General features: G+C 47.5%; 1 protein-coding gene and 2 long non-coding RNA genes across 3 annotated transcripts; 1 reads left to right on the plus strand and 2 right to left on the minus strand.

The window, feature by feature from the left end:
• Positions 1 to 1,379: 1,379 nt before the first annotated feature.
• LOC119404776 (lysosomal aspartic protease) lies at positions 1,380 to 26,303 on the minus strand. The gene is made up of 7 exons (XM_037671440.2): positions 26,181 to 26,303; positions 24,986 to 25,067; positions 20,147 to 20,270; positions 8,505 to 8,946; positions 6,365 to 6,506; positions 3,552 to 3,650; positions 1,380 to 1,601 (listed from the first exon to the last, which is right to left on the minus strand). The coding sequence occupies exons 1-7, from the start codon at positions 26,258 to 26,260 to the stop codon at positions 1,455 to 1,457; spliced, it is 1,116 nt and encodes a 371-aa protein (XP_037527368.1). The 5' UTR covers positions 26,261 to 26,303; the 3' UTR covers positions 1,380 to 1,454.
• On the minus strand, positions 15,888 to 16,737 carry LOC125759560 (uncharacterized). The gene is made up of 3 exons (XR_007417158.1): positions 16,633 to 16,737; positions 16,237 to 16,350; positions 15,888 to 16,095 (listed from the first exon to the last, which is right to left on the minus strand). It is a non-coding gene; the product is annotated as an uncharacterized LOC125759560 (long non-coding RNA).
• Positions 16,498 to 17,475, plus strand: LOC119404783 (uncharacterized). Its single transcript, XR_007417161.1, has 2 exons — positions 16,498 to 16,836; positions 17,289 to 17,475. It is a non-coding gene; the product is annotated as an uncharacterized LOC119404783 (long non-coding RNA).
• Positions 26,304 to 27,467: the final 1,164 nt, after the last annotated feature.

Raw genomic sequence — 27,467 nt, forward strand, 5'->3', positions numbered from 1 at the left:
CGCGCTGTGACAATGAGCCAGTGCCAACTAGCCCAGTTCACTGTACTTCTTTTCTTGCACAAAACCTACAGTAACCACGTGCGCATCTACATCACTGGCTGGATGTGTGACAGCGAAGAAACGATAGACCACGTTCTTTGTCGCTGACCTCGCTACAGCTCCCACAGACTGTCGCTAGCTGCTGTGTTGGCCCGCCTTGACGACAGACCCCTATCGGAACAGTCAGTGCTGGAATGCCGACCCGAACTGTCTGCACAGCGAAAATCATTTACGGCCTTACTGAAATTTTTGCGTGCTAGTGGCCTATTGAATAGGCTTTAGTATTCCCGCTCTGCAGCTTCCTTTTGTTTATATCTTTTCTTATCGCGCGCCTGCTCTTCTCTCCGCTGTCCTTTCCATCTTTCTTTCCCTTTCCCCCTCCCCTTAGTGTAGGGTAGCAAACCGGATGCTACAATTCTGGTTAACCTCCCTGCCTTTCTCTCGTTTTATTATCTCTCTCCCTCTCTCTCTCTCTCTCTCTCTCTCTCTCTCTCTACATCACTGGCTCGACCACGGTGTTCAGTTCTGGCGGTGCGGTGGTGATAATAGCACGAGAAATAACACTGCGACTCATGTCACTACGTCTGCGGCGGCATTAGCTACGGCTCTGCGCAGTGCCCTAGATTACGTCGATTCTGAGAGACCTAGCAAATGGGCTGTGTTTTCCGACTCGAAGCCGGCGTTACAGTGTATGCAGTCAGCTCTTCGACGCGGATGCCACGAACAGCTTACGTACGAAATTGTGCAGCTTCACCACTGCGTCAAAGAAAAAGGCCACGAGGTTGATTTTCAGTGGCTACTTGGTCATTGCAGGATCAGTGCCAATGTTCACGCAGACAACGCGGCTCATATACATTCCATCAAGAAGAGGACGCCGTTCCGATTCCTCTTTCAAGGACAGACGCCAATATAATAATAATCCCAAAACCACGGCATGATTATGAGGGACGCCGTAGTGGTGGGCTCAGGAAATTTTGACCATCTAGTGTTCTAAATCTAAGTGCACGGGCCTCTAACGTTTCGCCTCCATCGAAGGACAGACGCTGCAAGACAGCTTCGTCACCTGGCACGTAGTCTCGGTCTGGCGGAGTGGAACAGGTCAAGCATAACACATGCGAGACTCCACCAAATAAACCCTACACTCGAACTCCGGCCTCCATCCGGAATCAGTCCGCGTGAAGCTTCGCTTTGTTGTCTGGCTCAGCAAGAAGTATCGCTTCTTGCTGAACCAGAAAAAAGCCCGAAGAATGCAAGTTTGAAGTCGACCCTCTTCCTCCGTGTCTCAGGCCTATGGCCACAGTTGTTTAAAGCAACAGATGCAATGAGACACTTGTTGTGCAACCTATGCCTCATGAACTCGGAGAAGCTCTCTCTTTATCACTTTTTGTCACAGCATCAGCCTGCGCAGGTTGTTCTTAGGCAACCTGTGCAAATCCAATACGGTTGTTGCCCCGGTCAAAAATGGTGTAAATATGACGCATGAACACTTGTCCCAGAACCCAAACGGTTCCGTCGTACTCCTCAAAGCCACTGTAACAGCGTACCTTGTCAGGGGACTGGACCTATAAAGAGAAATTTTTAAATTAGAACGTATATAGTCATAGTTTCAGCTTACCCAAGAAAAATTAAGTCCTCAATATGAGCGAGGCCTACAATGCACCTTCCTATTCCTTCATTGCGACAGAACTTCGTTACCTGTCTAAAAATTATTACCTATACTACAGATGCACTGAGAAGGTCCACGGGTGGGATCCAGATTTATTCGAGGTAGACACTAGTTGTCTGAGTAAACTACGCTAGCTTTAGTGGCTTTATGCAACATGCTCCAAGATTATTTGGAAAGCGCCTCATAATCATATCGTACTAAAACCAGGGTTATTATTATTATTATTATTATTATTATTATTATTATTATTATTATTATTATTGCAAAATGCAACTGTAAGCAACAGTTTAAAATACTTAGCACATATGCATCTTTTTTTATCATTAAATTTTTTTTGCTTTGGATCTCTTCCCATAACCATGGTCAGCAGTTCTGGTCATGACCATGATCAGAACTGGAGACCACCATGAACCAAATGTGACATGATTGCTCTTGTTTGTTTAATTTCCAGTTTATGTAAGTCTTCTGGTCTCGTTCCCTACTCTGTGGGAGCGTCCCTTTCCTCGAGACTTATTTACAAGAACGTCAACATTGTTAAGGAGAGATATAGTTAGTTTCTTTTATGCAAGGCCTCACACAGCAAAAAAAAAAAAAAATTCTGAGAGTGTTCCCCGTAAAGGCCACCCCATATGCCTCGTACTGTTGCCCTCAGTGACAATGTTTAAAGATACTACTTTCAACACAGTGATAAGACTAATTCCTCCTAATTACCAGAGTGTAACAACCCATTATTCACACCAGAACTGCTAGAATGTCCACTAGAAGTGATGGCCTCATCTAGAGTCCTCTAACGGCCTTCACTCAAGATACTCGTTCCACATAGTCGTAAGTCTCCATTCAGGCCTGCGCCCGACTAGACTCCTGAAGCGCGGCTGTACAATGCATACACCGTGCAATGCAAGAAGATGTGCATAGTCGACCTTTCATAGGCCCCAGACAGCACTCAGTATGTTGCTGCCAGAAAAAATCTGGCTATCCTTAAAGGCAGCATTTTTCCATGCCCCTGAGATAGTTGTCCGACCATGCCTGATGACCTCTGCGCCCCATTGACCCAGACACTGTTCTGGCCTAGGCTGAGGTGGTTCGACAGGCCACGCTTTACAACGTTATCCTGAAAACCATGCGTCTCTCGTTAACAGCTGGCATAAAGAGCTGACGACTAGGATATTGGAGTATGCTTGCGCTGCCTGGTGTCCTTATAAGCAATGCGAAATTAATCTTTTCGAATCCGTTCAAAGGAAGGCAGCTCGTTTCATCTTTCACTGTTACGGCCACGATTTTTTTTTGTTCCACAGCTTTAGTCTCACTGGACTTAACTCCTCTTTCTCAATGTCGTAATAATGAGTTTTTAAGAACAATACGCTGTGATCCATTAACATTACACATTACAACAGCGGACTGTCAAAGACCGTTTTGGAGTTCAGCAAAGAATGATCAACACGGAGCTACCATGAACTAGACACCTATGTCTGCGCGGACTAACATCTTGAAATTTTGCTTCTTCCCTCTGACAACAGAGTGGTGGAACTATACCGCTCGATATATTTTTGTCGATACCTCGCAAAATGCCGCCACCTTATTTATATATTTACTTGCTGTTTACCACTGTTCTGATTTGTTTGCCAATCCAGCATTTTGTTATAATGCTGTGCACATGAAACCAATACCACTCCTGCAATAGCCCTACATGGGCTGCAGTATGTATAAATAAATAAAGTTCACCTCTGCGTGCAAGCCTCTGATATAGTACATATAGTACGTCTTGCGCAGTGTTGATCGCGGTTGGTTCCGACATCCCTTATGTATTGTTTCTTAATTGCCTTTACAGAACAACAGGGAAACTTACCTGCCGAATATAGTCTTTGGCTTCAAATTCAAACTGCCTGCCAGCAATGGTGAAGACAGCCTTGGGCATATTAGGGATATTCTTGCACTTTACACGGTACTGAAAAAAAATCAGTGCAGATTTATCTTTCCCATTATTATGCTGATGACATTTAGAGCTAATGCTTCAAATATAAACCAGGAAGTGTTGCCCATATTGCTGTCCATGGTGCCACTTGCGAGTGGCTTGCTAATAACACACTTGTTTTCGCATATGCGCTGTGAGAAGCGTATGACAAGCTATCAAACTAAGGCGCCATACAAGCGAATTAAGCAAACTCACCTTTGTCTGGATATTCAAGATACATTAAAGACTGCCGCACGCCCACACACCTATACACTCCCACTTTGGATTCAGGTAAATCGTTCACAAAAAACCCTTGCCTCTCCTCCCGCGACAAGGCAGCTCAAGGAAAAAGCCACGGTCCGCTTGGAGATGCTGTTAGCAACAACGGTGCCAGAGCTTGAAGGCCGATCATTAAAGCTATTTCGAACGACACTAGGCCCGCGCTTCCAGTTTCGTCCGGGTACGCGGGTGAAGCTGCTCATCAGAGCAATGCCAGTGCTTGAAAGGCGATAACTGCACAGGCACGAAATTGTAAGGAATATTTTTTTTCGCTGGCTTTCGCTCTGCTCTGGAATAGATAATGATGCTATGAGCACATTCGGGAAACATCGTATTTCGGCAACTGCTGCAACTCCTTACAACTACCTTACTGGCATCTTGGCAGTTAGAAAAACACTCTGAAATTTATCTAATTCTAATGAACTAACTGCATATGTCAGGGACTAAAAGTTAGAGCCGTTGGTTCCCCTGGACTCCAAGCAACGTGCACTATTAATTGCGTGTAATAATGTGCTTTTTAATTCTTTATGCGTGATTGATGTGACCGGATTCCACAAACACCGATGAGGAATGGCGGTGGAGGAGGGTCAGGGAAAGAAACGAAACTCAGCAGTTATTACAAACTTTTTATATCCCTAATGAAAACCAGCAGATAATGAAGCCAAGGAAGATATAGGCGACGTTCATCGCACTGTTTTAAATGTAGTATAATAATTGTGATATAGATGTGAAGAAAGTAAAGTGGACGAAAAGACAACTTGCCGCTGGCGGGGACCGGACCTTGCAACCCTCGGATAACGCGCCCGATGCTCCACCAATTCCGTGGCTTCATTATCAGCTGGTTTTCTTTAAGGCTGTGTCAAAGAAGCGATCGAGCCCTCAAAATTCTCTTCTTTCAAACTTCGCGTATGCGACGCGAAATTTTTACCCAAATTCTTTTTAAGAACTGTAGAACTCTCTCTTAGGATAACTAAAAATAACCAATGTAGTTCGGTTTCGTTCGAACGCACGAACAAATAGAACAGACACAACACACAGCAAATGTTCACCGGCTCAAGCAAACTCGTAAACAAATAATCCAAACGAGAAAAGAGGTTGGAACACATACAATCAGTTAAGATATGCTCAGAAGAGCTTATCGTATCTGACAGCATAAAAAATTTGAAATATAGCATCCACTTACGTTGAAGATCATTTACACTCACTTGTACACTCTACAATACGACGTTACAACATAAGTTGCCTAACACGATAAACCGCGCTAATTATCTACAATATTAAAATCTCGCAAAAAAAATTTTAAGCATAGAATGCACGATTTTGCAGTTCAATTCTTCGATATAGCCCCAATATTTTCCCAAATGATAGCAGCCGCTTGTCCGGAGCGCTTTATTGTATAACCTGAGAGGCAAGGCTTTTATGAAGGTGAAATTCGTCATAACTAAGGAATGGGAAGAATCATTTTAACTTCTTACATTACTCCGTACGGCACATGTTCTGAAAGCAAAAAGCTAGCAGAAGAACACGAGGTGCAATACTTTTCGAAGTAATCGTCGAATGGATTCATTAAATGAGCCTATTGCCTCGCGAATCGACTGCCGCAAAAATTTTGGAATCCGTCAGGTACGAGCCGAGTTACAGGGATTTGTCGCGCGCTTCAAGCGCTCTCTCTCTCTCCTCTCGTGCCAGCGAGCGCGCTCAAAGCTGCGGAGGGAGGGGGATGACAAGGGGTCAAGAAGATGCGTTCGTTCGTCAGCGCACGTGATGACCCTGAGCACTTTCTTTTCTTGTTTTTTCTCCGAACGCGCGGCTTACTTTCGGAGTGATCGCGAGCGGGCACGTGGCGGCATCCTGCGGCGGCCGCGGTAACTATGCAGCTCATGATGCTCAAATCAGGCAATGACCAGGGACCTTGGCTTTATGGCGCGGTCATTTGGGTTTATGGCACAATTTGTTGAGAGAATAGGGAACTATTCCAAGCTGATTTTCAGAAATAACTGTAAATTCCAGGCTGCATGCTGCGCTATAATGTTTGGCTCGCGTGTTCTAGGAGCCCCGAATACCGATCGGCAGCGTTTTCTGACCATGCTGAAAAAGTGTTGCAGGGCTCCTTGAAACAACAATAAAACATGCATGCAAGTGAGTGAGTGAGTGAGTGAGTGAGTGAGTGAGTGAGTGAGTGAGTGAGTACGGTCAGTGCCTCCCTTTGCTTACTGCTATGAAGTCAATAGAAAACGTGTTTTTTTTTTCTAGTGACTATAAGATATATAAGCTGGTTTTATGCAGGATTGTGTTAGGGAACATGTAGGTGTGCATACAGTGCTAACTGCCAGAAAAGGTGTGAGGAAAGCCTCCCCCCCCCCCCCTCCATGTGTACCTTCGCTATTTCAAGCACATTGTACAGTGGACAAAGATGGAGACGCACTCACCGTCCCTCGGGGACCTGGAGTAGCTCTGAGATACTTGTTGATGCGTTCGATTTCTTCTTTCGGCCCTGCCATAACCGTGGTACCGCTGTCAACCACCGCTTCGGTGGGGCTGGTCACTATCGACTTGCTTCCTACCTGGAGACTGGCGTACACATAGTTGTGTCAGTGACCATGAACAGTTAGTCATTTTTGTAAAGTGCTCTAGTGAACAAAAGTATCGTACTCATGCTAGTGCAGTTTTATTGTGCCACGTATGCTCCGTTTCATACAGTATAGGCAACGCTGCGGAAGCTACGGAAGTAGAGCTTCCATATAAATTCCACTCCTTGCGCCTTATGGTACAGTTCTATATCTGCGACATTTTCTATACGGAATAAGTATACCATGCAATAAACCACGATACAACGAACCCTGGTTTGAAAAAATCTGCGACGTAACGATGTATCTGCATTTTGTAAGCCTAGCTTCATCGAAAGCCATCTATTTTCTTTTTTTTTTTGCGATTTCGCACAGACAAACTGGGCCGCCATTTCAGTTTAACGAAATCCCTGCGCATGGCATACACACGCCATGCCCCTCTGGAAGATTGGCAAACAGCGGTCGAGAGGAAATAAATCTTTCGCAAGTGACCTTAGCGTGGAAATGTTGCACGTGGGCGGGCGACAAGAGGGTACCGTCGAGCAAACAGAATAGAATGCACGGCTATCGCCGTTTCTTGCCCGAACGTTAACTGCCCTGAACTCACCGCGTGGCCTACGGCACACTGTGCAGCAAAATATATCCCGCATTTTCGATTGTGAAGACCGACCAACCGATGATTACAATGCACAGAGCCGTTATGACGATCACCGACAAACGCGCGATTACTATACTTCCCGCAGACAATCCTATCGCGATAAGCATCTTCAGTTCTCTGCTCGGCAGCGTGTGTGGCGGCAATCCAAAGGCGCCACGCGTAGCTTTCACTATAACTAAAGCAGCATCACCATCACCGCCTCGGCTTAAGAAAATAGCCACCACACCCGCGCCGCACCATCAGGAGTGACACCGGCACGACCAAATAGAACAATTAATACTCGCTGATCAGACACTCCACCGGCAAATGCGCGCGTCTGAACATTAGAGCAAGTGTCGCTGCAGACTGCATGGCGTGAGCGCCAGGCGACGCACTGCACACAATTCGTTCGGAACAATCTGCGCAAGCACGTACCGCGTTTCAACAAAGGGGAGCCGGTTTTTGCTCAGTAGCAAATCGCTGTACAAATATTCTCGCACGATTAGGCTAAAGCCGGCTAAGCCTGCCGTGGTAGCTTAGCAGGTAAGGCGTCGCACTATACTAAGCTCGAGGACCCGTGTTCGATTCCCGGCCACAGCGGCCGCATTTCGATAGCGGCGAAATGAAAGAACGCCCGTGCACTTAGATTTAGGAGCGCGTTAAAGAACCCCGAGTGGCCAAATTAATCCGGAGTCTGCCTCTAATGTGTCCCTCATATTATATCGTAGCTTTAGCACGTGTATCGCCTGATATTAAGACGAAAGCCTTAGATGCCTCATCCCGCGGCGTCGGCGCCAACACGAGTGATGCAAAATATCATCACGTGATGACGTCACCATATGACGCCGTCGTGGCGTCATATATGACGTCGTGATGACATCATGACATTTGTGACGACATCATGACATCACGTGACGTCACATGCTGACGTCATCATATGACATTATTGCTTGTTCAAAGGTGGGCCGATCGCGGAGGCAGTGCTAAACCAGGTGAGGTGCCCCCGATCCTCGGGGCAGTGCGAAATGGCGATAGGTGCGGATAGCTTTCGGCGAATGGAGGGGCAGAATCAATACATAATAGATAAAAAAATACATCGACTGAGAAGAAAAAAAAGCTGGCTTTCGCCTTCGAGTCGTCTTAGGTGAATTCATAAGGGACCCTGTGATTTTTATTGTTACGACCTCGCGCTTAGCAGCAGATTAAAAGAACCACTGAACAACCGAGTGGGTGCAAAAAGTTCTTGAAGCCTCTTCGTCGAATTAAAGATTTCCCTTTCCGTCACATGTTGGCGAATCGCGGAAGTAAGCATTGAACTACGCAGCTAGATAATTGAAATTTTGCGTCTGGGCTGCCATCACATACCTGTCCATGCTGAACTGCCAGTATCCCTTTTTAGTGACGTCCGTATAGGTGATGTCTCCGGTGTAGCGCTCACTGTTGACGCCGCCGAAAAGGATTTCACCTCCATCCTGTTGGCTGGGCGTGCTGCCAAGAAAAACTGAGAACAGGGGCTCAGTGACGAGTTCCTGCTTGAGCATGTTGTCGAACGGCGGAACCACGTCCTTCTCGGAGATGTCCGGGTAGCCGAGGCCAAAAATTCCGTCGAAGGTGACCACTTTAAAGACGTCTCCAGTAGTGTGCGTGATTTCGCCGAATATTTGTCCCCTGACGGAGACTCCTGCCACGCCCAGGTCGTCTCTGCTCAACGTTCCCCGCACCATTCCGGATTCGTAAGTCATCTTGAAGCGCCGCCCATTTTTCTTGTACGTAGATGATGCGTCTTTGTCGTACTTGCTTCTACCGGCTGCGTGAATCAGAGAAACAACGCACTTGACACGCAGCTACCTAAACAGCCGTTGAATGGATGTACTCATTCATTTAATCCCTCAGTCATTCGATCATTTATACAGGCATATCTACTGGGTGTACCTGCCTCCTTTACTCCCCCATTCAGGTAGCGACACGGGTGCGCTACATCCCCTTTTTTTACCTTGCCTTGGCTTGGCATCAAGGCACCCTATCATCAGCTAACAGAAAAGTGCCATCCATACAGCCATCATCCGTTATGAACCCCATATGCAGCTTTTCTGGACACCAGCGGCCTAGTTCGCGTGAACGACACCACGTGGCGTATCGACCTTAAAGAATTCAAAAGTCCCGCCATGACGTATGCAGTGACGCGGCATTAAATAAAAGAGAATCAAAAGAAACAGTACACACGCCCCGAGACTGTCGCTTCACCTCGGTGCGCAGAAAAGAGAGCGCTGTTTGTCAGCGTTATCTCGACGGCGACGACTGGCAATGAATTGGCAGTTTTTCTAGACGTGCCATGCCAAATGTCTGGCCGTTGTAGACGCGCCCACGATGCATGAAGAGAATCGTGTTTTTGTTTGTTTGTTTGTTTGTTTGTTTGTTTGTTTGTTTAGTTTCTTGCGCTGCCGTACCGGTAGGATATTGGAGCAGCATGCTGCTTTCCGAGTTTCTTTTTTTCAGCTAGCGGGAACCATTATGTTTGGGTACGAACAGGATATTGTGGTTGCATAATAAACCGAATTTCCTTTGGTGTACCACTTGGGTGATGCTCGTTTGCTCCTTGCGTTACCTCAAATTAGAACTGCATAAGTTTGAGAATGCTAGGAATGAGAGTAAAAAAAGGAAGTTAAAGATAGTTTTTATTTGTTTTCATTTAGTTCTTATTAGACATGTGCGCCGGACACAAAATCACCGGCGGCGATGCGCCGATGTTTCCACCTCCGGCGGCGGCGCGTGAACGGCGCGGGGTTCATCGGACCGGCGGCGGCGCGGCTCGAGGGTGGGTGGGGGGGGGGGGGGGGGCGAAGCAATGAATGCGATAAGTACACGCCGTAATGTTACATGAATGAGGGCTAGCAGCTCTTTTTGCTCTGGTCTCACTTAACTCTACAAATTGCTGGTGTATGGCAATACGGCCGCTACCGGTAGGGAAGCGGTTTTCGGTCAGTTTGTCGTATCAGTGGTCCGAGGGCGAAGCAGTGAGATCACAGCGCTCACAGCGCGTAGAAGGTATAGGAGCCGTTCGTTGGGGGGTGTCTGCCGAAACAGCGCGCGTGCCAGCGCTCTCGACCGCGCCCTTATAGTCAAAGTTCACAGTTGCTGCTCGAGTTACACAGTCCCTCTCCCCAGACATTCCTTCCTGCTCCTTCGCCCAGCAAATGACGGGCGGGGCGTTTCCTTCTGCTTGAGGAGCAATAGACGGCAGGCTTCGCACGCGGGTTGATGTTATTCCGTGTGACGGAGATGGACAGCTTGTTTCATCTCTGCTTTAGCCATGTTCCTTGCCAATGCTCGCGAGCTTTCACTCGTGGGTATACAATGCGCGGAGCGATGTTATCGATGTAGAGTTTATACGGAACATGACGGCGACGGTGAAAACCTGTCCTGAATGTCCACGCAATTGCTAACGCAATAAAAAATATACAAGAAAACCATCGAAGCGGGCTCGTCTTTTTCCTGGAAACCTGCATCGTCTCCGCTGTAAAGAGTGAGTCCGTTGGAAGAATAATAAAATCCGGCGCCTTTTCCATTGGTTTCGTTCTCGCCTTCAATGCCCATCTTACAGGGGACATCTCCTCGCCACTTATTTCTTCATAAAGCACGTGTACAATGTCAGCACTAAGCGTTAAACCTATTATGATTTCGCGCTTGTCGGCCATAGTCTGTTATCTCTGCATGCGCGGTCGCAAACGCACAAAATGGAGCGAAATCAGTTAATCGCGCACCATAGTCTTGCGAGAGAAGCAAGAGCGAGTGGGCGGCTGCACACCAAAGCAGTATGGGAGACAATTCATAACTGGCATTTCTCGTATACGGACCAGTCGAGAGTATGTATCCTGATGATGTCACGTGAATCACTGTTCTGGCATCACGAAGTGCACCAAAAGACAAACGCCAAGAGAGAATAACGCGCTCGTTGTTTTTTTTTTTGTATTTTCAGAGGCTGTTAGGAGCCTTTTTTAAAAGCAGGGCGTGCAAACACGGACACGGGAGAGTAGTCAAGACACCAGAAACGCCTCTAACAACTGAGAAATCACACAGCGGTGGAACCGAAGGTAGACACAAATATTTATCTGCGCATTTCCACGTAAGAGGCCATACCTATCAATCAAGTGCGAGTATGGGTGGTCGACGTGAGAGATAGCTGTCCACTCTCTCAACTTTTCTCTCATGTCCGCGTTTCTACTTCATGTCTTCTTAACATGAATACCTACCAACTAGCTCAGCTACATTCTAAGTTTGCCATTCTCTTTACTTCTGTATTTATTTATCGATTTACTCGAGTAAGAATGAAAGGAAAAAGTGTACTAACGCACCGAGATATATATGTTACTTATCTATCTTATTTATTTATGCATAGAGCACTAGGTCCAAGACTCCAAGATTATGCTATCCAGCAAGTTGGGTCGTCGCCCTTTAAGGCTGGAGTACGCGGCAGCGTTAAAGTCAGGCAATACTCGTGATGTGACTACTTTACTGAGATTAATCAGTTATGTACCAGGCCACAGTAGCGTCCCGGAAAAGTTGGTTACTACAGGTCGGTTTAACAGGAATTACGCGAAACCCTCGACCTGCCAGATAGCATCGCGGCATCGTTGTGTAGCCACGATTAAACGGTGCCCATTCGATGCTCACACAGAGGCAAGCCGGCCAAATGACACTTCCAAAACATCCAACGCACCTATCCTTGAAAAAGTTCCCTCGTGTACGGGCTACCTGACTAATCACTCAGGGGGCTGGATCAGGCAAGCTGCAAACGAGTTTAGAATGTTTAAACGTCCGAGCTATGGAAATTCAAGAGCTTCAAGTGAGAGCTGACTTACAGGCCGCCACTGGAAACAACCTGGCAACGCTCGACACGCGGGACCCTGTCGTGTGAAGCTGTATATAGGCTAGCGGAGGTACTCGAGGAGTCAGCAGGCGTTAACTGGGATATTATTAACACGAACGTGTTTTATGCCGGGGTCCACCACGGCTCCACTGACGTATTTCCGTCACGAATATGACGTTGTAAAACATAGAGACTAAGAGATGGCAAAGAAAAAAAAACTAGAAGAAAAAAGTTCCGTCACCGGGAGTCGATCTTACGACCCATCGCTCAGCAGCGCGCGGCGCGAAACGCTAGGCCACAGACAGCACGTTCTTCGCCGAGCTAACGGCGAGCTATTTATATACACCATTTGCCAGTGGCGGTACTCTGAGATCGGTGGTACATCAGCGTGTTTGCATTATCACTAGCGACATGGCGCGAAGGGCTCGGAGAGCGCGCTTTAAAGATCGACGCCCCACGCGTCGCGATGAGTGCGCGCCTCTACAGGACGTGGTCGCTCGTGCGCGCGCTTATCTCTTGATGGCGGTGGTTTGTATACGTCTTGTGCTCTTACGGCAAGTTTGCGTTGAGAGCACGAAGCTCACTTCGCTCACTGCAGCGGCCGCTTTTGCGAAAGGAGCGCGCTGCTCACACAAAAATCGCTGTGGTACACACTGAGTTTATTAACTGCTACTTTAACCTGTGTACTGTTGGAAAGTACGTGGTCGTACCTCCGGTGCACAGCTTTGAGATACAGGTCGTGGTATCCCACCTCTCCAATCACTGTTGTGAACTTTCCCAGTCGCAAGGCTAGCGTGTCGTAGTGAGCCGCAAGGCTGACGAGCCAACGTAGCCGAGGTCGCACTTCCGCTTAGAGGCTGAACAAGGAGACAAGCGTTTTGTAGAACGATAAGTTTATAGCCATTAAACTAGTATCGATGTACGTAGCCTGCCATAAAGCTTCATTTGGGCCTAGTTGGCACATATTCCTGAGGTAAAAGTAGCAGTGCAAACACACAAGATGCCCCACGAAGGAAAGACACGACACACAGAAGCGCTTGTGTGTGTCGTGTCTTTTCTTTGTAGCCTGCCAGCTCGACCTTCTCGTCCGCTGCCTCGCGTCCCCTTCCACGGCAATTGGGACGTGGTCTAGATCGCTTCCCACGGTAAGGAAGGCCACCTGCGTAGGCGGTATGTTGACCGTTCGCCATAAGCTTGCATGGCACGGTCGAGGAAGGACTTTTTCCCACGGGTCCGCAGCTCAATGGCGTTTGTGGGGGGAGACAAGGGTTCGCCGAAACTCTGGCGACTGACCAATCTTCCCGCGGGAGGAATGGTAGCACGAGGGCAGGAGATGTGGCACAACCGCACAGTGGTTGGGTGACTTGGACTGGTGAAACATCCCCGCTCTTCCATCACACACTGGACGAACCATTTCTTCTCGGGATTTGAAATGTCCACATTGAAGTCTCCGACAATGATAATCGGCCTGACGTGATCCATAATCACCCAAGAGGAGCGAGTGACTAGATGTCCGTTTTCGATGTGTTGGTAGAGATGTACACTGTGAAGATTGAGACTCCATTAATATGTACTGATGGGCTAGTTGGTGAGCCATGATATTTGATGAAGCAGCGCACAAAAGGAAAAATTCACGCACACATAAAATGACACAAGGACAAGCGCTGTACCGAGCGCTTGTGTTTGTGTCATTTTATGCTGTGCGTGAATTTGTCCTCTTGTGCGCTGCTTCATCAAATATCATGAGACTCCATCTTCAGTCTTCATGTCACATACATCCCCGCAATCTACTTAGTCTGACTGAAGTTCAGATGCTTGAACGCATGCGTCACCCCTTGCGTGAGAGAAGAGCTTACGGCGCTTATTCTCCACTAGCCTTTTACAAACTATTCCGGTACATTCGATGAGTTCCTGAAAGGAGGAGGAGAAGAAAAACGGAAAGACAGGGAGGTTAGCCAGTTCTCAGACCAGCTGGCTACCCTGTGCTGGGGAAAGGGGAAGGGGGAGTGATGTATCTCACAATGTCTCTGAGAGACACAGCGCCGGTATCTTGTTCAGAGCCGCAATTCATCTACCCCAATTTGCAGCTGCCCGTCGTCCGACAAGATAGAAAGTCCGTCTGCAGTTTCCAAGAAAGAACGGCATCGAATTTGAGCAGGATGATATTTATCGTGCAGCGCACACTACTCCATTTACAGACAGGCGTGCAGCGCAGTGAGAGCACGGCAACTCGATCCGCCGTGCGCCCCCAGAGAACTGGTGGAAGGGTGACTAGAAAGAGGGAGTAGTTGGGGAAAGAAGTGAAGCGATACTTGGCCCAACGTACCACAAGGACGAGAAGGCTGTGTCCTCCCTTCGCGTCCTTGTGGTACTTTGCGCTAAATCTCGCTTCATGTCTTACCAGCAAGGCCGAATTTCTCCCCTTGCGGGGAAAAAAAAGAAGACGCAAAAAGGACGCTAAAGAAGAAACGAAAAGTGGAAGTAAAGATTATAGGAAGAAGAACAGAAGAAAGATAGGAGAGAGTAGCATGGCAAGAGAGTGTCTTGTCAGCGCAGGCGGCAGCACGAAGTGCAGGAACCGCAAACTCGAAGAACGCTCGCAGGGCTGGTATCTTCGATCATGCGGGGAAAAGGAAGTCCTTCACAGTTGTCGCAGGGAGACCGAGCAGGCGATAGCGGCTCACCATCACGCATCGTTCAGCGGCCAGAGCAGGGTGACGAGCGAGGCACGCAATGCGTGCGATTGCGCAACCGCAATCCTTCTCCTCCACTTCGCAATCCTGTCTCCGGACACGAAGAAATGCGCCCAACGAGTCATACATAGCTTCGCTGTAAAAAATACTTTGCGCTTTGGCGCGCTCGTCCGTCGGACTACGGTGAGGGCACCACCGTTGAAGAAAACAGGAAGTAACACGTAACACCTATGCAGGACCGGATGCGGTACTTTATCAGCCACACAGTGTGTCGTGCGCCGGATGCAGCGTTCTACGTGTTGAAGTGTGGTGTCCGAGGACAGTATTTTAGCATGATAAGTAAAATCGTCGTAGTGCCATCTTGCCGGTGCAACGACCCTATAAATTCGCGTGTCTGTGCACATTACAGTGTGTGTGTGTGTGTGTGTGTGTGTGTGTGTGTGTGTGTGTGTGTGTGTGTGTGTGTGTGTGTGTGTGCGCGCGCGCGCGCGCGCGCGCTTGTGTGTCCTTGGTGTTGAAATGCTAAACGCATAAACTTAGATAATCATTTTTCGGTGGTATGTGACGTGATTTGTTATTAACTAACTGTTCCATCTAACTTTTTTGCAGCATTTGTATTTGATGCAAAAAGGCGTTTCGAAAAACGGGACGTGGTGACTCTCTAGGCTGTTATCGTTATGCACGGTCATGTAGTGCGGAACCAACACTTCAAAAAGAAAGAAAGAGGGAGTTAACAGTTCAGTGACGCACCTTTAAGTGTATCGGCCAATCACCAAATTTGTCAGCAGATTTTAAAAAGGAGCGACAATTCCGTGCTCTTAGCATAACACGCCACCGCAGTTCCTAGCGCGTACCTGCAGTCTGAGTATTAATATTTTCAAGCACCACAAGACCTTCCAGCGAAACTACGACAGCTTACGAGTGAAGACAGCAGCACCGACTCAAGGGATCTACTAGTTATGAGGACAAGTCTTCGATAGAAGCACATAGAACTGAAAAGCACAATGGGCGGTCTGTGCTCGTGCTGCAGGCCTTCGTTGTCGGCTGTCGACGAGCGGTCGAGGCTTATACCTCGTTCACACGCCACAGCCACCGAGCCGGACTACCGATCCATTGCGTCCAACGTAGCAGTGCTTAATCAGCCACCGCCTGTGCCAGAAGCGCAGGCGCCACCACCAGCCTTGGATCCACCTCGACGACCCGGAACAACGAGGGCGCGGTCCGTGACTTTTAGTGAGCAGCTGTCGGCATCCACCTCTGACGACGTCTCTGTACGACAGCGCTCTGCATCTGACGCTGAAGCGCAGGCGCCACCACCAGCCCTGGATCCACCTCGACGACCCGAAACAACGAGGGCGCGGTCCGTGACTTTTAGTGAGCAGCTGTCGGCATCCACCTCTGACGACGTCTCTGACGACAGCGCTCTGCATCTGACGCTGGAAGCGCAGGCGCCACCTCCAGCCCAGGATCCACCTCGACGACCCGAAACACGAGGGCGCGGTCCCGTGACTTTTAGTGAGCAGCTGTCGGCATCCACCTCTGACGACGTCTCTGTACGACAGCGCTCTGCATCTGACGCTGAAGCGCAGGCGCCACCACCAGCCCCGGAACCACCTCAACGACCCGAAACAACGAGGGTGCGGTTTGCGGCCTTTAGTGAGCAGCTGTCGGCATCGACCTCTGACGACGTCCCTGTACGACAGCGCTCTGCATCTGACGCTGAAATGCAGGCGCCACCACCAGCCCCCGAGCCACCGCAACAACCCGAAACAACGAGGGCGCGGTCCGCGGCCTTTAGTGAGCAGCTGTCGGCATCCACATCTAGCGACGTCCCTGTACGACAGCGCTCTGCATCCGACGCTGAAGCGCAGGCACCACCCCCAGCCCTGAATCCAACGCAACTACCCGAAACAACGAGGGTGCGGTCCGCGACCTTTAGTGAGCAGCTGTCAGCATCCACCTCTGACGTCTCTGTACGGCAGCGTTCTGCATCTGACGCTGAAGCGAACGAGAGCTTGGTGCTCCCGTCAGCTTCTATCCCCAAGCTCGACGGCCAGGAAACGAACGCTTCATCTGAGGTTGGTTCCAGCAGCCGCTGAGAGGAGCCCGTCGCGCCTGGCATTGTATTCAGGAAATGGTGAGCTGGTATGTCCCGCTTACCAGTTCTATTGTTCATCTGTCCTTGTCGGACGTGTGCTATTAACGATGTCATAGCCTGTCATCTGCAAACTCATACCTTTCATTACCGAATGGCAAATCTTTACATATATAGTATATAAGTGACGTGGCGTGCAGAATATATGCTCTTGAAGTACTTGCATGCACACTTCATACGGTGTTTGTGGTGTACCGTCTACTTGTGAACATTAACGTTTTACAGCAAAGAAAAAAAAAGGGGGGGGGGGGGCATTCATGACTGCAGGTGTCATTCGTAAAGCGTGAACAGCGAGGGAAAGAAACGGCACTTTTTTGTCGCCTACTTTGCCACCACTCTCGTACTGTCCGTCTTCATCGCAGCAGAGCTTTGTGTTTTGTTGTTGCTCGTTGGTCAAGCAGATGTCACCAATCTCTCAACACTTTAATTTCCAGGTCCTGTCCCTGCTCTTTAGACAACCGTAATGGCTCAAGTATCCTCCGCCTGCATGTTCGATCTTCGCTACTGAGCACACCTGCGTTTTTAATCTGCCTGTTGCGTGGCTTTCAAACTACGTCACACAAACTAGCGTGCGCATGTTTACAAACACTTCTGCCACCATAATTCTTGAAATAAAGCTTTTTATCGTTCACTGTCTTCCAATTTTTAAAATCGTGCTTTGGCGGTATGCATAATGCGTTTCTACTTCCGCAGTGTTTTTGTACTGCATAGATCGCGAATACGAATCTAAATGGTCTAAAAGCGCACCAGTGCGTTATCACTGTCCTTTCAAGCCAGTCTGTCCTTTCAAACGTATCCAGTTCTGCGCAAATTCACCTTGTCCCTCGCTCATCATTACCTGCAAATGTCGTCACTGGATGTCCTCGCGACCTACTCAACCTGAAAGCGATGCGCCAGCCCACCCGCCGTTACGAAAGCAACGAAACTATAGTGACTGAATACTTCGTTAGAAAATCACCTTGTTCTCGATCACAGCATCCATACCCACCTATGGTGTTTAGTCGGCTGTATACGTAGGCAGCGGCCGACATCTATTACAAAATTTTGTGGCGCAATAAAATTTCCTCGCACAAACCTGAAGTTCACTCTACGTCTGTCAGTTACAGGTGGGATGGATGGATGAAAAACTTTATTGTTGTGCTTTAGGGCGCGCAGCGGGCCGCTCCTACGTCAGGTAAGAAAGGCTGGGGCGCCTCGATGTGTCCGCATCGAGACACCCTAAAAAAGGCCGAGCCTCCGCGTCGCGGGCCCATTGGACAGCCCACTAGAGCTGTGCACGGGCCGTATTTCGGAGCCCGAGCCCGGCCCGGGCCCGCTGACTTTGTCGAAGGCCCGCCCGAGCCCGACGGCAAAGGGCTGCGAGCCCGCCCGGCCCGGCCCGACGTAAGAAAACACAATCCCCGGCCCGGCCCGGCCCGGCTTTTTGAAGGTTCGCTGCGAAAACAAAACATCGTTTTCTGGTAATTTGGCATTTTATATAGCATATCAAATATGATCAAACGACACACGACGAACAGTCTCTATTACACAGATTACAAAATACAAGTAGACGGCCTCATGCCAGCAACAATGGAGCTCGCTCGCCAAAGCCATCACGTGTACGGGGTATGCCCATGCAAGCGTCAGCTTGCACGAAGGCGATCTACGTCGGGTCGTTCGTCGCTGTCGCGTGCATTTTCACTCATATGGGATTTGGCCGTAAATCTAACGCGAACATTCGCGTGGCGCCGTCACTAGCTCAGGTGGTGTTACTTCTCTGTTTGTCGGAGTGCAACAGAGGCAGTGCTTTACCTGCTCTCTTTTTGTTTAAAGTAGGGAATGGAAAGGAAAAGCGGTAAAGGGTGGTCGCGGAAAAGGCGCTGTGTGCGTGCTGGAAAACAATTCCCGCTCTCTATATTTCGGGCTTGAGTCGGGCTTTGCGCCGAGCCCGAGCCCGGCCCGATAAAACTCCAAGTAGCCCTAGCCCGGCCCGGGCCCGAGGTGAAAACACGTCGGCCCGCCCGAGCCCGGCCCGCGGGCCGGGTCGGGCTCGGGCTTTCGGGCTACCCGGAGCCCGTGCACACCTCTACAGCCCACAACTGTCCATCGAGGTTGGGGGTGCGCAGAACCGTATCCCAGTGTGAAGAAGTGTTGCTTTCATCACCGCTTAACGCGGGACACCGCCAGAACGTGTGATTTCAGTTCGCGAAGTCATTGCATAGTGCATGTGCATTTGTCTGAATTTTGGGGTGAATCCCGTGACGTAGTAAGCAGTTTAGGTATGCCCCCTTCTGTAGAAGCCTTAGTTAAAGTCTGAGGTATACAGGGTTTACAATGTAGTAGCCTCAGTCTATAATTCAATTTATTGCCTATGCGTCCGCTGATTTCTTCTGATTCGTTCGTAAAGTGTGAGGCAGCGAAAAAGCCGTGACGCAGATGAACGCTAACGCGGGTTCTTCATGCGAGAAAAAGAAATGAAAAAAAAAAACGCTGCATCTACTGTATATACATGTTCGAAAGCGAGCGCGTGAGCTGGCAAATTACGCGCTGAACAATGCGCTAAAACAAAGACCCCGTCGCTCATTTAATACCTTATGAAAGATTCAGCGTGCTATTTCAGTAATTCCGTATAATTCCGCATATAAGTTATATTTGCTACAACTCTGAAGCATTTTTCATATATTAACATATGATTCGTACTGAAAACATGTGCAGTTATCGGAGTGGCATACAGAACGTATCAGTGGGATGACCTCATACGCGATTCGTAATAAAACGCATTCACTGGGGGATTGTCATAGCGCACGTGGTATTCTTTGGTGTATCTCTCATTACGACGTTAATATATCAGTGATTACATCGGAACTTCCTGCAAAAATATAGTATAAACCCAATAAGCAGCTCCCAACAACGCTTTCCGGAGCCCTCCAAGTGGAGGGCTCCGGAAATTTCGACCACCTGGGATTCTTTGACGTGCACCTAAATCTAAGTACACGGGCCTCAAACATTTTCGCCTTCATCAAAAATGCAGCCGCCGCGGCCGGGATTCGATCCCGCGACCTGACTGAAATTGTAGGCCTGTACATGTATAATGAGTAACTAAACGCGGATTGGGTTAACTTCTTTATGATCGAAACATGGCGCTAATACCCAATTGAACTTAGATTATTCACGGACCAACTGGGAACATGAAACCGCAGCGGGCTATCTCGTAAAGACATTCGTATTTTGAGTTCCACAATAACACAACAGCCAGTCGTTGCAAGTCACTATAACGTGCAAGAAAGTATCAGATGGACAGTCGAGCTCTTACTGCAACCGATGTTCGAATCGACGCATTTGCTCGATGGCACCCACAGGTTTGAAGAGCCCGTGTCGAACAGCACCTTGAATGATTGCGGTGGTGTGCCCAGGGTTACCACGCCGACGTATCGCATCTGTTGCAAATGAGGAAGAAGGGGGGGGGGGGGGGGCTGATGTTTGCTATTTCTATTCGTACATCAGTTTCTAGAAACGACAGAAAATTTTAAATGCAAAGCATTTCTTAGCGAAACTTTGGCACTTTGAGCGTTCTATCTACGTATCTATATCTATCTATCTATCTCCCCCTACGTCTGGGGGCTCTCATGATCGCCTCCTTAACTTGGTGTAGACCAAAATTGGCATGGGAGGGTAAGAGGATTTGCCGAATATGACTGTCGGGTCACGACATAAATAACGTGAAGACCATGTCGGGTAGGTCGTCAAACCCTTACCTCCAGACACGTGTGGCACGTAACCGTTTACTACTGGCCGCGGTGTACGGGTATGCGCCACAGGTGATTGACAGTTTATATCTACTCAGGAAAGGCGAGAACAGACATTGGTAATTTAAATAACAGAGCGTTAAGAAAAACCGATATGGGCAGCGTTGACTCGACGAATGGAAATAATAATAATTAGGATCCCAGCAGGAATCGAAACCAAGCGTTCTGCGTGGCAATCAGGTATTCTACCAAAGAGCCACGCCTGGTCTCTAAACTGGTTTAGAAAAACAGCCTATGCAGGCGTGATGTCGGTGCAACGTCAATTGTGTTTGTGGTGCTGGCTATTTAATTTTACAAGGAAGCAATAAACAGTACATGTGTACTCCTACGATACAGGCGTCATAACAGATTAACGTCTGTGGTTCTAGTGTTGGCTCCGCTCTTATAGCAGTCTAATAAACATTACATTTGTATTCCTATGATTCAGCAAGCTATATGGAAGCATTGCTCGATCCCGGTGCAATACATTAACGAAAGTTACGTGTGATATTCACATGATTGCACCATAAAGTGCACATAGTTTCGATAGTACTGACGTATGTACTCTAACGTGAGGGCTGACGTTACGTCGCACCATAAGTTACCCTTTAAACGCCAGTGTTGTCGACGTGCCTGGTAAGCCCGCGATGTGCACACAGCCTACTACGCTTACAAAAACACGTCGATCCACCTCGTAACGCTTGGCTCAAAGCCATAAAGTGCAGCATAGAAGTACTCGCTGACTGCTTCGCATGAAACCGATTCCCATAACGCATGGGATCTTCCGAATTTTATGCATGTAGCATGAACCTACGTATTCTTAAAAGCCTTAATCCTTTCTGTCCGAGTGATGTGAATTCTCGACACGCCGACAGTGCACTTCTACATCGTGCGAAAACGCGAGAACAGCAATATTATACAATATTGTTAGGTGTCTGGTAAACACAACAACATAAAGCCACAGTACAAGACACTAGTGTTTGCATAAATAAAACGCTGTCTGCAGACATCGCTTGACTTCATGCACTTTCATGTTCATCGGACAGATGAGCTAAGCTTATGAATAATAACAAAAGATATGTTTTTTTTTTGTTCATTCTCACCGATATACCATATTAAGTTGGGAGAAATAAAGACGTAACGATAGCCGGTGAATTATATGCCAGGAATGGTATATGTAGCGTTTTCAGATCAACGCGCTGTTAGGAATCACTTTGACGTGAATTCATCGTTACCTGAATCAGAAAGCCAAATTTAAAAAAAAAAAATGTTATTTGGCAATACGTCGGCTTACATTGGCAGTATACAGGGTGCCCCAGCTAACTCTTGCCAGGGTTTGAAAATATGCCGACGCACTTAATGATAACGCGACCAAATGCATGTTGCTGACTGCTGCATGTAGTAAGTCACGCTATTTATTAACGCGATAGCGTTAAAGAGCTCGTATCGCAGAAATTGCGCTGTCGGCGTCGGGGCCGTTGGTTGTGAGCGAAAAATCATCATCATGTCCGTGACCGAAAAATCGAAAAAGCTGCAAATAAAATAAATAATAAAAATGTTGGGTCCGAATGAGAATCGAACCCAGGCCGTCTGCGTGGCAAGCAGGTGTTCTACCACACAGCCACGCCTCTGCTTGGGGCTGCACTGAAAGTAACTTTCATGCTACCCAAAAATACGCGTCCTGTATACAGGTGTCAGAGTACGAGATGTAATATCGCAGTAATATTGCGTGGTACAAGTGTACATTGCCATAGGGCGTCACACCACGCCAATATCATACCGACTTCGTGGTTTAAAGACAGCCACCCATTACAAAAGGCGCACACATTAGTGCGCGTATTCCCTTAAGACCACGTAGTGGGTGCATCGTAACTTCGAAGAAGTTTCTCGCGCATAATTGCTCCTGGTTTAAAGCATGCTACCCATTACATAAGGCACACGCCTTAGTGGGCGCATTCTGTTAAACCCTCGTAGTGTTCGAACTGCGCAGTAGGAACAGAATATCGCTATCGCGTTGAGCTCTTAAAGGCGAAGCTTAAGCGTCCCACAATTTTGTGTTCAGCTTAATTGCTTAATTGGACAAGATTATTTACTAACTTCTAAAGCAAGGAAGCTCGGCAGAAAATTGCAATTAGAAAGTTGTAATTCGGTTTTTAAGACGTCCGTATAGGCAGCTTCTAGCTTTCTATCAATTAAGTGTTGGTGTTTTTCTGCTTCCTGCAGATGCCCGCGAAATAAAAAAAAAAATACCACGTGACATGCGCGCCTGAGCAATGCAGTTGCAGTGCTCCCTAATGTTCCGCCTGCAAATTACCATAGCATTCGGCCATGTGTGCTGCCGCTTAAAAGGCGACAGGACAGCGACGATGGTGGCGGCCGTGCGATGACGCACCTGTTGCTTGCGGCAGCACAACAGATAACGGCCGCGTCTGATTATCGCTGTTATGGACCTTCGCAAGGGAAGTATATCATTTATACGCGGAACGTTAGGGAGCACTGCAACTGCGGCGCACTAGCAGGCCTGTCACGTGGTACTGCTTTTTATTTCCCGGGCACCGCAGTAAGCAAGCACTAATACTTAGTAGATGGAAAGTTAGGAACTTTCTAATCGGACGTTTCGCTAACCGGTCGACAACTTTCTAATTGGAATTTTCTTAGCCACCTTCCTTGCTTTAGGAGCTAGTTAATTAATCTTGCCCAATTAAGCAATTAAGCTGAACAAAAAAAAAAGTTGTGTGACCTATTGCATGCAATAGTCAGCAACGTGCATTTCCTCGCGTCGTCCCATGTGTGTGTCTCTGCCATCTACTGAAAGCGTTCCTTGATGCAAAATACGATTGCATAGCAAAAAAAAATTCCCCATGATTTAATAATTCGTGCAATAAGGGTTAAGCTCTGGCTAGAGCTAGCTGAGGCACCCTGCATAAGTCATATTGTCACGTAGTGTGACGGGGACGAAGGCTGCAGCAAGACCATGGGAAATACCTAACTCTTTGGGCGAACTTGAGCCCGGCAAAAGAAAAGTCAAAGTGCATACAAGCAATTCACGCTGTACACTGATAGCGGCGAGCAAAGTCGTCGGCCGTCGAGTAAACTGATCAGCAGCCAAGCGCGTCGGCATTTCATACTTGCGGCATCGAAGGCTCCAGTGCCATCAGTTGGTCACCGGGTTATTTCAAGAATCAACTCCACTGTTCGTGTGGCGCGCTCAAGCTTATCAGAAGATCCTAAAATACTCTGGAAGGTTCCCAGACATTCTGGCGCGGTTTGCACAAAGCAATGGTTATACGTGTAACGGACCGGTTGCATAAAAATACAAAAAGAAGCGCGCGTGGCAATATTTGTAAATACGAATTCACGTGTTAGTCAGAAGACCAAGCATGTTGATATTGAGAATTTTTTCCTATCTGATCTGGTATTGGTGCGCAAATTTATTTGAGTATGCAGGTACTTGCCTTATCATTTTTTTTTTTTTTGCGTAGATGCCTCTTGTCGCTTGTTGGCGAAAAGGCCACAAATTCCACAATGTGACAGCAAACTGTCTTTCCTTTTTTTTCACGTCCGCACAATACTAATAAAAGAATTTTAGGTAAGCTTCAACTTTTTTCTTCAGGTAAAAAAAAAAGTCAGGCCTGAAGAGGTTAACTGTCTAGCCAGTCATGTATCGTGTATGTAAATGAAAATAAACGCGAATCATTACGCGGAACTAATGTATATGATTTAGCAAAATGAGTGTAGTTCTTAGTGTACACACCACGTGTTTTTTTGAAGTTCGCAAAGCCTAAGAGGTCGTAACGAAACTTATCCGAAATTGTCGTATATTTTTGTGTGCCTCAAACATAAGATGCTTTCTTTACTGACTGAATGCATAAAAAAGAGGACGAGAAAGGGAAAGAACTTAACCTGCACATGTTTGCATATAGGACTGACACGCAACTCTAAAATCTCTAGGTCCCCGTTATACGCTTGTGGTTGGCGATGATGTACGTACAATCATCACACCAACATAGGTGCTAGGTTATTAGGGCGTAATATGGAAAATGAGCGTACAAAGCAGAAACGATTAAGAAATAAAGAGAAATGTAGAAATAGAAAGCAATAGCTATAATTATATTTCCTCATTCGTGCATGGGAAAAGGAATAAATCTACGGAATAAAAATAGATCTACGAATGGAATAAGCTCTCCAGGACCTGATCGAGGCCGTGTCACGGAGGAAAGTCGGAAGGGGTATTCTCGCGCGTACAACTTAAGCATGACTGTCCTATGATTCGACAACATCTATACTCACTTCAAGGCATGCATCGTGACGCAGCTCTTTATCCCCTCATGGGAACACATTATGTGTTTCGTGACGTTGCTACTTACTGCTTCATCGCAACTGAGAGGTTCCGGCACAGGCGACCTCCCCAAGTACGTATTGTTTTGACCAACGTACATCAGGGGAATCCTGCAAATACCAGGCAGTCTTAAGACGCTTTAAAAAATAGTCCAACAGGCACCGGTACTCAAATATGCACCGAGAAGCTTAAGGTAAGGTTGAATTCAATAAAAAAAAAAGACTGCTTTATGCTTACATCAGAACCATGACAAAACGTCACTGTACCTGGTGGCACACTTTAGGATGGGAGCGCATATCTCGAAAGCGCTATCATCCTGAGAAGGAGTAAGTCTTAGAGCTCACCGGCAAAAAATCGTAAATTGTGATGTACATCGTCAAGAAATTCGTTCCTGCAGTTAGGTAAACATTGTAAATTAGAATTGTAGAAACATTGTGAATTAGAATTCCTGCGCTGCGAAGTGTTTAAAATTGTAAATTAGTAGTACCCGAGAGCACATCCGGTTGCTCCACTCGCGCTTGTAGTGACTTCAAAATTTTTGAAAAGGGCTCACATTGGTGAGAACGCTAACCAAACGAAGCACGTTTGGCGACGTTCTAGTTAAATGAGAAGCAAAAAATTTAGGCAGCTTCGCTCTAGCGGTGCCAAGCCTGAAGGAAGTGCGGAGCTGGGCAGCCTTCTTTGTTACTCTTCGGCTTTCTCTTTCTTTCCTGCTCTCTTTCTTTCTTTTTCATCTTTTCCAGTTCTTTCTGTCGTGTTTTCTCTCTTTATTTCTATTTATTTCTATTTTTCGTCCTATTTTTCCCCTTTCTTTCTCTCTCCCTTTCTATTTCTCGCTTGCTTCCTCTTTTTTTCTATTTTTATACGTGGTTTTGCCTGCGTTACTCCAAGAGACGACAGCATACAACAGCATACGACAGCCCGGGTCCCTAAAGTGCTCCGCACTTGATATCATCATCAAGGCGCTCGAAGAACAAGCGGCAGTACACTTCTTGGCGCGAGCGAGCGCTCAATATGCTAGAGATGGCTATGCTATACGTGGTTTTGCCAGCGTTACGCGAAGCTACATGAGACGACGACAGCATATACGACAGCCTGGTTCCCTAAAGTGCTCCGCACTTAAAAGGACAGCACTATAAAACAACGTGCGGCAGCTCACTGTATACGGCAACAATTGTCGAGGAACTTCGAGAAAAATGCAGGATTGGTGCAGTGGGTCTCACTTGAGTTGCTTAGCTGCGTTGGCAAACTTCGCCAAGAGCACCGCGCAAAGCGCGGTACCCAGGAGCACCAGCGGTTTCATGGTTCCGGAGTGTGGCTTCTGATCGCTTAGTACAGCACGGACTCTGAAGAAGCGCCGCTGTGGTCTGCCTTTATCGGCGCCTTGCGCGCTCACACCGAGGGCTCAAGCGCCGCTCTGTGCATAGTCTGCATTGTCCTGTTTGGCTAGCAACGCAACCTTTGCCGACACCTCACGAGTGCGCTGACAAAAGCGCCCGGGGTGCAGAGATCAACGAGTGCAGAGTCAAACCGCCAACGGATAAACAAGACGCTCCCACGCGCGCTATACTTTTTCGCGGAATTATTTGCTGATTTCTTAAACGTTTTTTTTTTCATATTCCTTTTGTTTTTAGGGCACCTTTATAAGATGCCACAATATGTTTACCCGGTCGTATTTTTCTAAGGTTGTTCAGTCACTCGAGCGTTGTGAATTATGTAAGTTTCATCAACAATAGATTACGAAATTGAACTCATTATTTGGCGTCCATAAGGCTACCGACGCAAGAAAAATACTCTGCTAAATTGCATAGCTCTTATAGTAATCTGAACCCCATGTAATATCAGGAACGTTGATCAAATATTTCTTGGAACGAAAGAAACCGATAAAATATGAACTCCTTTATAGTTTTATAATCAAGCAGCTTAGCAGCCTCCCCTATGATGCAGGCTGCGTTCGTAGACAAGCATTAAAAAATTTAACAAGCTATTGGCCCTTCATGGTGGCCTAGTGGTTATAGCGTTGCTGTAACCACTAGGCCAAAATGAACTAAAATGAAGTATACTATTAGCAGTATTGTAGGTGATCACGCATTGCAGCGGTAAAAAAGTAAGAGTTCGTAGTTTAGACTCCCGGTCCCGGCGTCAGCGCTAAAGAACCTTAGGTGGTCGAGCAGCACGTTAAATGCACGTTAGATGCACGTTAAATGAAAGTTAAAGAACAAACTTCATCCGTAATTCCCCCTTCCCCCTTTCACGACGTGCCTCATTTTTAGATGGTGGTTTTGGTAACCCAAGAGCTTAACGTTAGCAAACTGTGTCCCTGCGCTGCATAAAATAAAATAGGACTTATGAACAGCCCGAATGCGGTTTTACGAATAAACAAGCAGTTCGATAAACTAAAATGAAGTATACTATTGGCAGTATTGTACGTGATGTCGCATTGCAGAGGTAACAAAAATGGCCGTTTTGTGGGCCAGTTGCGAGTACCGCGACGAGGGAAGGAGAAAAGC

This window comes from Rhipicephalus sanguineus, chromosome 1 (genome assembly GCF_013339695.2).
Source record: "Rhipicephalus sanguineus isolate Rsan-2018 chromosome 1, BIME_Rsan_1.4, whole genome shotgun sequence".
NCBI classification, from domain to species: Eukaryota; Metazoa; Arthropoda; class Arachnida; order Ixodida; family Ixodidae; genus Rhipicephalus; species Rhipicephalus sanguineus.